The sequence below is a fragment of the Cupressus sempervirens genome, chromosome 6, assembly GCF_028749045.1.
Source record: "Cupressus sempervirens isolate cs-2001-9-10 chromosome 6, ASM2874904v1, whole genome shotgun sequence".
In the NCBI taxonomy this organism is placed as follows: domain Eukaryota; kingdom Viridiplantae; phylum Streptophyta; class Pinopsida; order Cupressales; family Cupressaceae; genus Cupressus; species Cupressus sempervirens.
The window spans coordinates 581,133,213-581,148,520 of NC_143123.1; the positions used below are offsets into that span (position 1 = coordinate 581,133,213).

General features: G+C 36.3%; 1 protein-coding gene across 4 annotated transcripts in view; it reads left to right on the forward strand.

Annotated features, from left to right (window-relative positions):
- Nucleotides 1–15,308, forward strand: part of LOC149553579 (ADP-ribosylation factor GTPase-activating protein AGD3-like) — a 150,281-nt gene that overhangs the window by 15,692 nt on the left and 119,281 nt on the right. For 2 of the 4 annotated variants that reach the window (XM_089788979.1, XM_089788982.1), the window contains one exon: nt 9,118–9,218. The exons of 1 other annotated variant lie outside the window; for it this stretch is intronic. In XM_089788979.1, the coding sequence (XP_089645105.1) occupies nt 9,118–9,218 (101 nt within the window). The remainder of the gene's footprint in view (nt 1–9,117; nt 9,219–15,308) is intronic. One more of the 4 variants, XM_089788980.1, reaches the window with a different exon arrangement.

Below are 15,308 nucleotides of genomic sequence, written 5' to 3' on the forward strand. Positions count from 1 at the left end.
GTTAGTGTTTTTAGTAATTGTTTAAAAATTATATTTGGATTTTGATAATATTTTCCAAAACTTTTCTGGGAGTGTTCTATTATTTTTCTCCTTAAAACGTTATTACGGGCTTATGCAATTTTTCCCATAAAAATTGTTTTATAAAAGGGTTTTTCTCAAAAGTGGATTTTTGAATTTTGTTCTGCATGTTGGATTTTGTGTCCATTTTTTCTGACTTTTCTCCATAAAGATTGTTTTTGGGTTCTATAATTGTGAAATTGCTCGTTTTTGTGGGGTCTTGTTTGTTGGGATTTTATAATTTTTTCCCACCAAAAATATTATTCTGGCGTTTTACAAATTTCCTTGAGAAAAATATTGTAAGGTTTTATTATTTATAATATCTTTAAAAGAAAAATTTATTTGTTTTGATGTCTAGGTTTTGCACCATTTATTTTCTCAAAAATCATGGGTTCTTGTTTAGAGGGTTTTCTAAATTTTTTCACAAAGTATATTTTAGGCATTTTTCGTTTTAAGGTTTCTACTTTTTCTTCCAAAAAAATGATGCTTTGTAGACCCCAATTTAAGGGTTTGGATTTTTTTCTACAAAATCATGGTTTCTTGCAACTGTTCTAGATTGCACCCAGAGTTGCTAGGGCAAGGGTTTGCACAAGGGAAAAGTTTTTCTCCTCAAACTCTTTTTTTAAGTTTGAGAAGTTTTTCTTGGTGTCTCTGCCTATAGGGAGGGACAATTTTGTTTGAGAACATTAGGTTCCCATATTTTTGTTATCTTGGTCATTTCTTGAAGTTTTGTAGAATCAAGCAGGGCTTCAGCAGTAGGTTCATTTTGCAAAGTGTTTTGTGCATTCATGATTAGAAGGGGGTAACCTTCTATGCATTTGTGACTAGAAGACCTGCAAATTTCCTTCTATAGGGTAGTTGAAACTTGATAGAATGACCATTAAGGGAGGGTATTAGAACTATTTCATTATTTTTAGTTTGCTATTTTTAGCTAGCTTTGTAGAATCTTCTATTAATGGTCTTTTAGGTGTTTTATTTATTACTTTATTTTAAACTTATAGTTTTAGAGGACTGGAATTTTATTGACTAAATGTAATGCTTGGGTGGTTTGCAACTCCGTACTTCTGGCTTGTGCGACATTGCTAGCCCGCCCCATTGCATGTGTTTGCTGTCGTGTCCATTTTTTCTTGCTTTTGTGGTTTTTCATGTTTTATTGTGCTTTGGTGTGCTTTAACCCATTTTTTTTCTTCCCTGTGTGCCCTGGCTTGGATTTTGTGTGGATTTTGCTTGGTTTTTTTTGTGCCAATTTGAGTTGGTCGTTCGGCCCCAACGTTGGCTTATGTTTGTGACAAGGGCTGATGGAAGGAAATGATGTGGCCGCGGCAAGTGAGCCGCTGGGTGATCCTGTGGGTGAAGATGATGAAAAATTGAGGGATGATAATGGTTCAAGTAATGATAAACCAGAGATATCTGATAATGATGGAAAGGATGGTGTTTGTGTTGATATCATGGATAATGGTGGTTCTGAAAACAAGTGTGAGAAGCCTTCGTATAAGGCAATCCTTACGGAGACTTCGGTGCCAATTTGCCCTGAAACAGCTTGCTTTGAGAGTAGGTTTGAAAGGATTCAAGTTGGTGAGTGCTCAAAATGGAGATGGGAGGACTGCAACCCATGGAGATAGATGAGATGCAGATAAAGATGGCAGAGTTGCGCAGGAACATGAACAAGGAGATGGTAGGAGCCCTTCTGATGGTTTGAAAACCCTAACTTTGTCTCCCAATGATGATATGGTTAAAGCTGTTAGAGTAGAGCAAAGTAGGTTAAGAAACATTGCCATATTCTTTGTTTGTTTAGATGCTAATGCTTTGCCTTCTCATAAATTTCTTGATGACTGGTTAAATGTTGTGTGGGGAAAAAAATTGGTTTACATGTTAATTTCTACAGAATGATTCAAAAAGGGCTTTTCGTTATTTTTTTAAAAACCCATAATATGCAGGAAAGAATATTAAAGAAGGGTTTTTGGAATGTTGGTCATTCTTTATTCAGAGCTTATCCTTGGGTTGCTAATGGTAACTTTGATGACGTTATTAAAAAATCCACGCCGAATTGGGTGGAAATTAAAAATCTTCATGCCAAATTTTGGCCTTTTGTATCCCATATTTTGAAACCCCTCGGGTCGGTTTTGCAAATAGAAGAGTCTAGGGTTACTCTTCAACATTTAAATGTGCGTGTTCTTGTGGCTCTGGAGCTAGATGTGATTTTTCCTGATATTATTTCCTTAAATCTAGAGGGAGAAAGTTTTTCTTGGGAAGTTTCTCTGTTGGGTAATTTACATGCATGTTTTCATTGTAAGTTTAATGGTCACATTAAGAAGAATTGTCTGACCTATAATCTGCATTTTGAAAAAGCCAAGGTGAAAGTTGATAATACCAAGGAAACAATTCTAGAGAAGGTTAATGTGGTTGAAGTTTTGGATAAGGATGGTATACCATCTACTCCAAAAGGAAAGTTGGATGGTGGTATGTCTAATCAGTCCATGCCGACCAAAAGCCCTTCTGAAGCCAATTCCTTGGAATGTGGTGGGTTTGTCACTTTAGATAATCCTTTATATGATTAAGAGTTTGAGGTGATTCTGGCTGGTCAAGCCAGACAGATTCCTGGTGAGACTAATCCCATGGTCCGAATTGTTTTAATAGCAAAGGTGGCTGAGGTTAGGATTGATGAGATCCCCACCAGATTGAATGCTCAGCAGCTTGCTCTTAGATCCATTAATGAGAAGGCAAAGGATATTAATAATAGGGGTGGTATTCCTAAAGAGATATGTCCTCCCTCACTTGTGATCCAAAAAACTCTGGATGTAGAGACAAGGGGGTAGTTTACTGAGGTTGTGAAAAAGAAAAGGAAAACATATGAGAAGCAGTCGATTTCAGGGAGTTCTGGTGGCAAGAATGTCATCCCGAACTGTTTCAATAGATTCAATAAGGTTCCTAAGACTCCTTCTTTACAACCCCCTTCATGATGTTAAACATTCATAGTTGGAATGTTAGAGGTCTGGAAATGACTGATAGGAAATATATTGTTAGGAAATGGTGCAATAAGTTAAAAGATAAAGACATTGTTTGTTTGCAAGAAATTAAAGTTGTCAGTTTTCAAGCATCTTGTATTAATAAATTTTTATGGGATAAAGCTCTACGGTTTCATTTTGAACATGAGAAAGGCAAAGGGGAAGTGGCATTGTTAGTTGGACCCAAGTGGGCTGATTCCATATTACAACATGGATGCTCAAGATGTCAAAGGGCACTTTGGGTGACTCTTAAAGTTGGGGAGGATATTATTGGGATATGTAATATTTATGCCCCAAATGATTATAAGGATAGAATTATGTTATGGGAGTGGTGTTCTTCTAACTTGCCGAAAGCATCCTGGATATTTGTTGGTGATTTTAACATGATAGAAGCCGGTTGTGATAAACAAGGAGGACTGAAGCATCAATGGAAAGGTAATGAGCATTTTTTTTAGTGTAAGCTTAGAAGATGTTTTAATTTGTTTGATCCATTGGAAAATAATAGGGAAAACTTTAATGACATCTGGTTCACTTGGTGCAATAATCAAGAGGGGCAGAATAGAGTTTATTGTAGATTGAACAGAATTTATTGTGATTCTTCTTTTTTTTTATTCCAATCTGAAGAGGGCCATTCTCCTATTACCGTGTCTCCTGCTGCAATCTCAGATCATTCTCCTATTTCTGCAAAGATGTTGATTAACAAGGTTGATAATGTTAAGAAAGATAGCAGCAAAATTAAGAGTTTTAAGTTAAATACATCTTTGCTAAAAGATCCTGATAATAAAGAGGCTATTAGAATGGTGACTTTTTTATCCAAATTTTGTAACCAGTCTATTAGGCCTGTTAAGCAGTTGTGCCATTTAGTAGAATATTGGAAAAAGATTTATCAGATTATTGGAAAAAAAGTTGCCAAAAATAAAAATGAAGAAGAGAATGATCTTCAATGCAATCTTACGAAGGCTGAATTTGATCTTCAAAATTGTCCAGATGACCCAGTGCTGTTAAATAATTTGATTTCCATCAAGCATAAACTTGGCTTTCTTCATAGATACAAGATCCAAGGGCAAGGGATTAGGGCAAGAATGAATTGGCTTAGAGATGGTGATATAGGGTCTAAATATTATTTCAACATTATTAGGGCTAAACACAAGGCAAAAAAGATTGAGAATATTCAGATTGAAGATGGTAAAACTAATGACCCAAAGGCTATTAAGGAAGCTTTTTACAGTTTCTACTCTGAATTGTTCTCCTCGGAATTTGACCATGATCAGCATGAGCAATTGAGTGAATGTCTGAAGATGATCCCTAAGAAGGTTTCTGGTAGTGAAAGTGATAAGTTGAGTAGAAAAATTTCTCTAGAAGAGATTCAAGAGGCTATCAAGGCTATGGCTAATGACAAATCTCCAGGTATGGATGGATTGCCTATTGAATTTTATAAGGATAATCTAGATTGGATTGGGGAAGAATAAGCAATGTGAATAGAGGAATCATTAAACTACTTCCTAAAAAAGGAGATAGATCCTTAGTCAAGAATTGGAGACCCATCACCCTACTCAATTTGTCATATAAAATTATTGCTAAGTTGTTGGCTAGAAGGATTGTAGACATTACTAAGAACATTGTTTCAGTCACTCAAACAGGTTTTATCAAAGGTAGATATATTTTGGAAAATCTTATCACCAGTTGGAAAGCTATGAATTGGGCTAAGGATAGTAGGCAGGATTTGGCTATGATACTTCTTGATTTTGAGAAGGCTTATGACAGGGTGGAGTGGCCTTTTGTTCTTGGTATGTTGAAAGCTTTTGGCTTTCCATACGACTTTTGCAAATGGATTGAAATTCTGTTTAAAGATGCTTCTACAGTTATTGAGATTAATGGAGAATTTTCGAAATCTATTACTCTTCAGAGATCTATTAGGCAAGGTTGCCCTATTGCACCCTCCTTATTTGTGATTGCTACTGATGCTCTGTTCTATATTCTGAGGGATGCTTCTTTAGGGCATCTTGTTAAGGGCATCACCCTCCCTAATAAAGATGAATTGATCAATGCTCAATTTGTAGATGACACTGCTCTTTTTTTGCATCTCTCTGAAGATAATTTGTCTATGGCCTTTCATAGACTTAGCTTTTTCTGCTCTCTTTGGAGCCAAAGTGCCCCCCCACAACTCTTTTGTTATGGGTTGGAAGGAAGCTCCTCCTATTTGGTTATCTAACTTGGGGTGGAACTGGACTGGACCTAAAACTATTACTAGGTATCTGGGTATTCCTTTCTCCCTGGATCCTTCATTTGTAGACATGTGGGAGTGGATGTGTAATAAGATTAATGGTAAACATATGAGATGGCAGACTCACTCCCTTTCATTGGTAGGGAGGGTTCAGGTGGTTCTTCTCATCATATTTTTTTTTGCTTCAGCCTAGTTGTTTACTAAGACTCAGTTTGGGATGCTTGAAAAAATGCTCAGAGATTTCTTATGGTCGGATGGCTTGGGGTCCAAAAAGAGACATTGTGTTAAGTGGGATTGGTGCTGTCTGCACAAACAATTGGGGGGTCTGGGGATTAAGGATATTACAATTCAAGGTATTGCTCTTGCAACCAAGTGGATCTTCAAAGCATTTTGGGGAAATGAACCTTGGAAAGTTCTGGTGATAAATAATGTGGAAAGGTCAGTTATTAAAAAAGTTAAACAGTGGGATAACATTCCTTTTTGGGATATTATTATGGGAGATTTTAAGATGAAAGTGTTTGGATCTAAAGTATTCTCCTCTCTGTGGTCTGCATGGACACAAGTGAGGGAGCTTATATCTTGTAGGAATGCCACTAGGGGTCCTCCTAACTACATTGTTACTGACAGGTCAATCTGGTGGGGATTGTATTTGAATAATAAGCCTCTTGCTCTTACCCAGAGTTGTTCAGCTAAAAAATGGAATGAGAAAGGTATCTCTCTTATCAGTGATTTGATGGTTAATGACATGATTGGGTCATGGGATGAGATTTCTAGGAAGTTTGATATTCCAAACTCTCAAAGGAAGACATATACTCTTCTGAACAAAGCTTTATGCAAGGAGAAAGGTGGGAAGTTTATGGACAGCAATTCTTTTATCAGAAATACAAAATGGAATGATGGTACTAGTATTGGTAATACCTCTATTAAGCAGATTTATGATATGTTTAAAAAAGATCAATCTGTGTTACAGCGTATAGTTAATTGTTGGGGTCTTAACTGTCCTTTCTCAAATTAGCATTTTTTCTTTGATTACTTTTGGAAGGGTCCATGTGAGCCTAAGGTTATTCATTTTAGATGGTTGTTGTTGCTTAAGAAGCTTGCTATAGGGTCAGTTTTGTCTTCCATTAAAGTTGGGCCTGTGATTTGCAATTTGTGTAATAAACCCGAGAGCTTTGAACATGTTTTCTTTGAATGTATTTTTGCTTCTAAAGTTTGGGCCATTTTTTTTGGATATCCTATTGATTGGAATAAGAACAATGGTTTTTCTTGGTGCGAAATCTTGGCTGGTTATGTGAGATCTTTTGACTCATCTCTTAATAGATTTTGGTTTGCTCTTACTGGTGAAGTGCTATGGTTTCTTTGGAAGGAAAGGAACAAGGAGATATTTCAAAATGTGAGAAGGGCCCCTACTGAGTTTAATCTTAAACTCACACATTTTTACATCATGTCACAGGTTTCTCTTTGCTTGGAGACTACAAAGCCCAGATTCATGAAGCTGATGCATGATGGGATGCTGCTGGTTTACAAAGATGAAGTTAAAGCTGCTTATTACATTGAAAGATATTGAAGTTTTCTTACACAGGCAGAAATTGAAGATCTGAGCAAACTCATGGAAAAGTGTCATCTGGATGCTGATAAAGAGATAATGACATGTGTTGGAACTTCTTCAGCACATATTTATGAGACTGATCAGCCAGAGCATGTGTCTTAGAATGTATAAATCTACAGTTCATGTATTGTCTCTAAGAAATAGTGGTATATCATAGATGGTCCTGGTTGTTCATATTAGAAACTCTATTTAAAGCCTTTAGTTGGGCAACTCCTCCCTCCAATTTTGTATAAGTATTGAGGGTTGGCTGTTTTTCAAAGTGACAAGGTGTTTTGGATGCTGTTTAAACTTTTTTTTTAATATATAGTTTTAGAAGACTTCTGCTACAGATTTAAGCTCTTATAAAGGTCTATATATTCATTGCAATTCTTTCATTCCATACATTGAAATATTTGAACAATGTTGACTGTGTCTGGTAAGGATAGTAGCTTTTTGAGAGAACATTTCCCAACTAGTCTTTTGATATGTGTTGGCACTAGCAGAAGCTTTGAGATGCTTGATTCCTAACTTGGAAAACATTGAGCAGACAGCTAATGCGATTGATGCATAGGTCTGGAAGACCTTGCAATGCCTGACACCTAGTGGCTAAAGATCGCAACCAATCTAATCAACAGGAACAAGCATCTCTATTTGAAATATTGGCATAAGACAAACAGTTTAGTTCCCAATATCTTTGAGTGCACATTGTTACTTCCCAAGCTACCATGATGAAGCAAACTATGAAAATGAAGTATTCCTTAGTGCTTACTTTCCATGGAATGTGAAGTTTTAAAATCCTGTTCTCCTGAATATTATGGTGGTTAGTACAAAGACAAAGCTGGTAGCAAAACATTTTCATTTGGTTAAGTGGAATTTAAGTTAATGTGATAGTGCTTCTGTACATAAGGCCATCAGGAGATCTGGAAGAAACATTCTATAGTTAATGTCACCTTCAGACTGAATTGCTGAAGAGAGTATAACCAAGTTGTCTTAATGAATTGTCTTTAAAAGTCTTCCTATAGTTTGCTTCCTACTGCAGTATCTGTCAGGACTCAGCATACTGAGAGTGCTGGTATTTACAGGTGTTTGAACTGTTTCCATCTCTGATGCCACTTCAATGTTACTCATCTGAAAACACTGTAAAGTTTCCCAAAAGCTGCCCATGTGTGGTGCATGGAGGTTTGCCAGTTCTCTGCTGAATAGTATGACTCGACGGCATAGGATCCTATTGTTCCCAGACAATTTTCACTTGTATCAATGGCAGTGTTGAAGAGTCTATATAAGTAGATCAGCTATCTTGGCTACTGCTTTATATCAATGTTGCTACTGCTTTATGCCAATTTTGATATTGTGCCAACTTAAAATTCAAATATCACATACATGCTAAGAAAACATAATAACACGATAAGTAGGAGATAATTTCCACAGCAAGTCAAATTGTGATATGAATATCAGGATTTAACTGTGTGATTTTTGAGTCAAATAGTATTGGGATGGGTGACCTCCGGGGAAGTCCTGGTGCTTCGCCCCTGTGAGCATCACCTAGATCCAATGAGTGCTAAGTGTTCCATTTATTCTCATGAGAGATGGATTCATGTTGAATCACTACTCATGAAACATGGGTCAATGAGTTTGACTCAAAAATCACACAGTTAAATCCTGATATTCATATCACATAATAACATGCTTACATGGACCAAAAACATATAGTGGTGAACAAAACAAAGTACTCGTGCAAAAGAGCATTTATGTCTATCGTATATTTATGAATTCTTATCAGTCAAAAATTTCTCAATTTTTCCTCTAAATTGTTTTTCTTAAAATTCAATATTATCATTGTGAAGTAATCACTTCTGTGTGTATGAAAAAGGCTTAATAAATATTGCTATTCACATATATTAATATCTAAATGATAATATCTCGAGGATATGATGTACGTGTTTATCTTTATTAGATATTTTCTCAATTAAATATACACCTACAAATTGATATCTCTTGGTGATTTTTACATAGAATTCTCTAAATATATGTATTCTAGTTAAATAATGCTCCTATGCACACTGAAATGTAGAAAAGCAGAACTATTTTAGCTGCGTTTCCTTTTATAGGGGGTTGTAAATTTTGCGTTTTTCTTTTAACAAAAATACCTGAATAAAATGCTTGATGGTCAGTCCCTTCAACCTATTATTTACTTCAAAAGGCTTCCACATTTATGTTTGCTGTCATGTTTATTTTGGCTGTAGTGAAGGACTTGGAGAAGCATACGATGGAGACATTGCTTTTGCAAGTTCTTTAGAAACATTTGGAGGGGGACATGATGATCCTATTAGCATAGCTGTTGGAGGTGCTTCATCTGTACTTTTCTACTCTGGCTTATTTATATCTTTTCTGTAATCACGTACTGAATGATCTTGTTTTTTAAGTATGGTTTTTATTAGTGTTGAATGCATTTGGATTGCAATAACAGAATACTTTGTATGTCTTTAGTTCCTGCTAAGATAGTCATTCATGTTTGCTTTCTTTTCCTGATTTATACTTGAGACTGAATTGATATACTGATCGGATCATTTACGGTCAGCAAATTCCCTTTTGAAATGCTGAGATCCTTTCCTTGTTCTCTAAAGAATCCTTGTTGTGGTTGAAATGGATTTTTGAAACCATTGCATCATTCATGGCAGAAAAGTTTCTCAATGGACAATTTTTGAACATCAAGCAGGGACCTCTGCTTTCGGACAAACCTGCAAAGACTCAACATGCAGACCTACCACAGTCTTCTGATTGATGCAAAATAAGTTGATCTTTTTAGCTTTAAGGAATAGTAACCTCCCTGAGAAGTGGATGCGGTTTTTTTTCTCTGAAGAAAATTAATTTTGAGAAGCCATAAGTTTTCCTTATTTTTAAACATGATCCTTGACCATTCAAATATCTCTGATAGAGCACCTTCAGCTGTAGAGGTCTCACCTAAAGTTTGTCACATTATATGTGGTCTTCTACCAAAAGATTCTAGCTGTTTTGCAATGCTGAAAGGTAGCACTGTTTTGTCTTGCTGGCTTGTAACATAAGAAGTATATTTAAGCCCTCTCTTATATTGGCTGGTAAACTCTTTTGAAGAAGTAACCAACCATGTAATGTCCCCTTTTTGGGACATTAAGTCAATTAATTAATTAAGTTTTGAGTTGTCAAAATTATTGACAACATAATTTAATAATTTAATAAAATATTAAATTTAAAATGACTTTAATGCAGCTTTGTGAAAATTAATGAAGTCATTTTAATTTGGAAGGGGGGAAATAAAGGGACAAAGAAAAGGAATATGAAGAGACATGCAAAGGGAAAACAAAGAGTCATAAGAATATGCTATAAAAGACACTGGGAGGCTCATTCTCAAGATGCTTGGTTATTGTCTTCTCTTGGAGAATTTTGGGAACCCTTGACTTTCAATTTTGGATACTTGAGGATGGAAACTGTTAATATTTCTCAATGGATTAGAAGGAACCTAATTCATCTTTGAAGGCAGATTCACGATGGAGTTCATAGTAGATTCACGGTGGAGTTCTTAGTTGGGGTAAATTTGTGTAATCATAATTTGAAGACCAACATGTAGTATCAAAGCTATTTCATATCTGTTTAAAAAATAAGGTTGTAATGATTTATCTTCATATTTAATTTAGACATCTTGTTGAGTAAGATACTGCGTGATTTTCAGCGTAATCTGTTGGATTAAAATAAATCGGTTGGAATATAGGCAAGGTTGTACAAAGACGGGGTTACTTTAGTACTGTGGACAGACTTTTTTATATAATCTAATATGTTATAGAAAATCTGAAAATATAATGACATTGAGTTTTCAGAACAAGAATAGTGATAGAGTTTACTGCAAACATTAGTATTGAATATTAAGTAAACAATTTAAAATGTCATACAATCATTATATTAAAGTTTCAAACTGAGTAGTCATTACATATTGAAGCAAGCTTGATTAACAGCAAGCTGATACACACAAAAAACTGAAACAAAAATCACAAATTTTTAATCAAGTCCTTAGCTAGGATACTCTTGACTGAGTTTCCCATAGACTACTAGGCCTGTGAGGTTTTATGAATAATAAAGAAGGGTAGCTTGGTTCACCAGTTCGGTTTTCGGATGGCTACTTTGAAAAATAAGATTTGATTAAATTTCAAAATATTAGAAATTTGTAAATCTTGGGCGTAAATCCTTATGCATAAGGTTATTGTCATGTGTCAATTGAATCTGAGGCGGTTCGAGTTAATCCCTTTGAGAAAGCTTGTGCACATTTCATTGGCAATGATTATAACTAAAAGTGGTGGAACAAAATGCGAATTGATTAAGGGTTGATTCCAGTTAGAGAAAAAGAAGATTTTGGCCTATGCTTTTAAGTTTTGAAAATAAACTCAAATATTCTTGGAGTGGACTATATTTGGTTCTTTAGTTTTATTATTTTGGTGTTGCCATGAATGAGGAGACGTGGAAAACATTTGGAATGTCATGTTTAGAAATGCGCTGATAGAGGAATAAGATCCGTGTGACTATTTTTGACACCAGTCACCTGGAGGCTACCATTCGTTAGTCATTCCAAATTTAGAGTGTTGTTTCCAAATGACAGATCCGTCTTAGAGATAGGTAAAATGCGAACTTCATAGGGCTTTTGCTCTTTGGTTTCTAGTTGCAGTAACAAAGGAATACAAGAGCGCATGGAAAATAGAGGAAGTGGTGGTTTGCAATCCAGTCAATGCAAACCAAACTTGGCCGCAACTATTGAAATAGCTGTGGAACTCTTTGAAGCAAAAAAGTAAAACAGAAGCTCACTACTGGGTTGGACCTTGCAAATGGATGCACTGAGGACGGCAAGGTTGTATTACTACGGTGAAGGTTTTTTTGGAGCTGAGCTTATTGTTGTTGCAAACAGAGTGAAACTCTTTTAAAGCTTTGAGGTTAAGAGTGGGGTGTCACCATGGATGTGAACACAACATTATATATTTGTGTACATGTCGTGACTGTATGGGAGTCCCTAAAGGGAGGATAATTTTATTTCGTCGTAGTTTTGAATGTAGTGATTAGGAGAAGCATGGTTTGAGAGGCGTTTTGAGCATTTATCTCCAAAAATATAGGTTGGGCAGTGCGGTCTTCACATACAGGTGAGCTATCTCTTGCAGAATGGAGTTTCCCTTTTTCATTCCAGGACAGATACGACTAGGTAAGCTGCTGGCTACCATGTAAAATTCTTTGCTTCTAAACTGATCTATTAAGTTTCTGAGTAAGTAGCACTGAGTATATCAGCTATTCCTAGCAATGTTTCTTCTGAGAGCTGGCATGAGTCCCCTGTGAACAATAGTGACACTATGATATGTGGGAGTTTTGTATACAACATTATTAGTGGAGCAGGGGAGATTGGAGTTTGTCATTAAACATACTGCTGTGAGTAGCCATCTGAGCAGACTATGCCAGAGAGATGATAATATTTCTGGAGTATGTATGGAATATCCAAATTTGTTGTTCAAACTTCTCTTGTTCATTAAATGTAATCATCCATTTTTGATTCTGCTAACTGAAAATTTCTTGGTGTTTAGAATTAATATTGAGTAAGCAGCTAGAATAGTATATGTATTTAGCGTTCAATATAGTGTTGTTCATTTTCTATTTTGAGTATCAAATCATAATTGGTCTGAACTCAACAAACACCGAGCTTTCTCTTGCAAAAAAGCTACTCTAGAAGCATTTAACAAACTGTTTGACATAATGCCTTACTATTGAATTGGTGAGGAAGGAGTTTAAACTGAGAGTTACATAGGGGTAGCCTACTACAGTTAAATCTGGGATCTTGCACATTTATTAGAAGAAATTTCATACTTTACGTGCACAAAAGTCATATGAATTGAGAGAGGAAGGATTGCTTTCATTTTCTTTTGGTTTCACGGTTTTTAATTAAGATTTGAGGGAGTTATAGCATTTTTAGTTACTACAGGTCTAGAATTTTGGGTTTGTTTTTCCTGCAAACTCGCTGTTCTTGTGTTTAGTGCGACTCTGTATGGATTAGAAATGATCTTTGGTGCACATGGCTAGAAAAAGGAGGTTGTCTTCTTTCTATTGGTGAAGGTTTGACCTCATTTGATTGAGTTTGTGGCAAGATTTCCTTGTTTTACTGTGGACAACCCGTAAACCCTCCATAGCTAGGGCTCGTTCACTAATATGCATATATCCTCATATTCCACTGTGGAAAAATCCATAACTGGTGGAATGTTAGTGTTATGTGTTCTCTTTCAAATGGCACAGGTGGCAAGACTGGAGGTTGTAGCAGTTGGGAGAAATCTGATGTCCTAGGCATGGCATCCACTACGTGACAAACCATTTGCCTTGTTTATGAGTGCAAATTGATGTGGCTGTGTGAATTTAAAGAAGTGTGAATCCTTAGTTTTGTAATGGGTTACAACTGTTCAAGCAGTTCGTTGGGGTTGGTCAAGTGTTTTTGAGGCACTTCCTTTAATAAAGTGGCCTAATCAGGCCTTAATTTTGCACATCAGTCACTGTTAAGTCCCTGTGTTACAAAGTGATCTGTAGGCAACTTTTGGTATGTTGTATTATTTCCAAAAGCGTATCCCAAACCATTTTCAAAATTTACTAACCAAAAACTCCCTGAATAGGGCTAGTGGGCTTAGTGGTGGCTTAATGTAAGTGTCTTGGTAACTTGTGGATATGTACCAATAGTTGATGTGAGTTGTTTTGGGTCTTTTAACGTTGCAAGGACTCTAAGATCATTGCCCCATACTTGGATGATTTCTTTTTCTTGATGATGGCTTTGGTGGCTTGAGGAAGGAAGTGTCTTTGTAACTTGTGGATATGTACCAATAGTTGATGTTAGTTGTTTTGGGTCTTTTAATGTTGCAAGGACTCTAAGATCACTGCCCCATACTTGGATGGATCTTTTTCTTGTTGATGGCTTATGTAACCTTGTTGAGAAACCTTCTTGTTGCCTTGAAGACTTGTTTTCAAACTCCACCATGTTCCCCTTTTGTTTGATCTATTGAAAGTGTTTCTCTGATTTGTTTTAGCATCTCTTGGCCCTCTGCATCATAGTGGTATCAAAGCAAGGAAGTATGTCCTTGAAGGAGATAGTTGAAAGTTGGTAGAAGGGTGAGTAAGAGGTTGAAGACAAATACCTCCTAAGAATAGTGACACTGCCAGGGAGATGCAAGAGTTAAAGGAGAAACATGTCAAGTTGTTAGAGTCTCATAATGCCTTCTTGGCAAGGTTGGCTACCCTTGAATCCAATCAGAGAAGAGGAGTAGTTCTGGAGGAAGAGATTGAGTTTGAGGAAGGAGGAGCTCAGGAGGAGTTCCAAGAAGTAGAAGAAAAGGGATCCTGGGGATTAGAGGATGGGTAAGTTGATATAAGCAATCAAGAGTAATGGACAAAATGTGAGGATTGCTGTGCCAAGTATGGAGATAGTGTAGATGATGAGGAGGAAGTTGGATGGGATTGCACTCTTGGATAACTATTTTGAAAGTGAAGATGCACTTGAAGACAAGGGTGAAGATTGCAAAGCCAAACTAAAAGGTTTTGCACTATTGTGGTGAGATTATGAACAATTAGAGAGGAGGAAATGAGGTAAATCCAACATTACTTAATGGGATTATTAAGTACAAATGTTCAAGAAATGTCAAAAGTTTGAAGCAAAAAGAAATGGATGTGAATTCATGTACCGAGGATTTCTCAAAATTGTATATTAGATCTCGTCATAATGAGAGTGACGTAGAAAAGGTTGCTAAGATAACTTGGGGTATTGAGATTTAAGATCCGATGAACTTACTTTGGCAAACCCAAGAACCATGGAAAAGTGTTACCAGTTGGCAATAAGGGTGGAAGGAAAAGTAAAGAGAAGACAAAGTCCGTAGAGGTATATGTAATGGTACACAAGAAGAAGAGAATCTTTTTTCTACAAGCCAAGCAAATTAAAATCAAGATGATGCAAGCCAAGAGGAAGGACGAGGTGCTACTTTTAGGGGTAGAGGAGAAAGAGGCATTTCTGGTGGAGGAAGAGGATCAAATACATTCTTTAAGAAGATTGTATCATTGTGACGAGTGTAGGCATCCAACATTCAAGTACCCTGATAAAAAGGGGTTTGCATCAAGTGGAGGTTAAATGATGAATGAAAGAAGGGTTCAAATGGCTCAAGGAGATGAAGAAGGGAGTGTCCCCTAATTTTGAGTGTGATGCAGAAGTAGGAGAGGAATTGATACCGAAAAAACCTTTGTTTCTGCCAAGGAGATAGTCATGAGTCAAAGGAGTTCATTCAAAACTTTTTGAAGTGTGAAGAATGTAAAGTTGTCATTGGTTCAAGTTCACAAGATAACATGGTGTCTAGGGAGATGGTAGATAAGTTGAATATAGAGAAAATCCCTCATGTAGCCTCATATA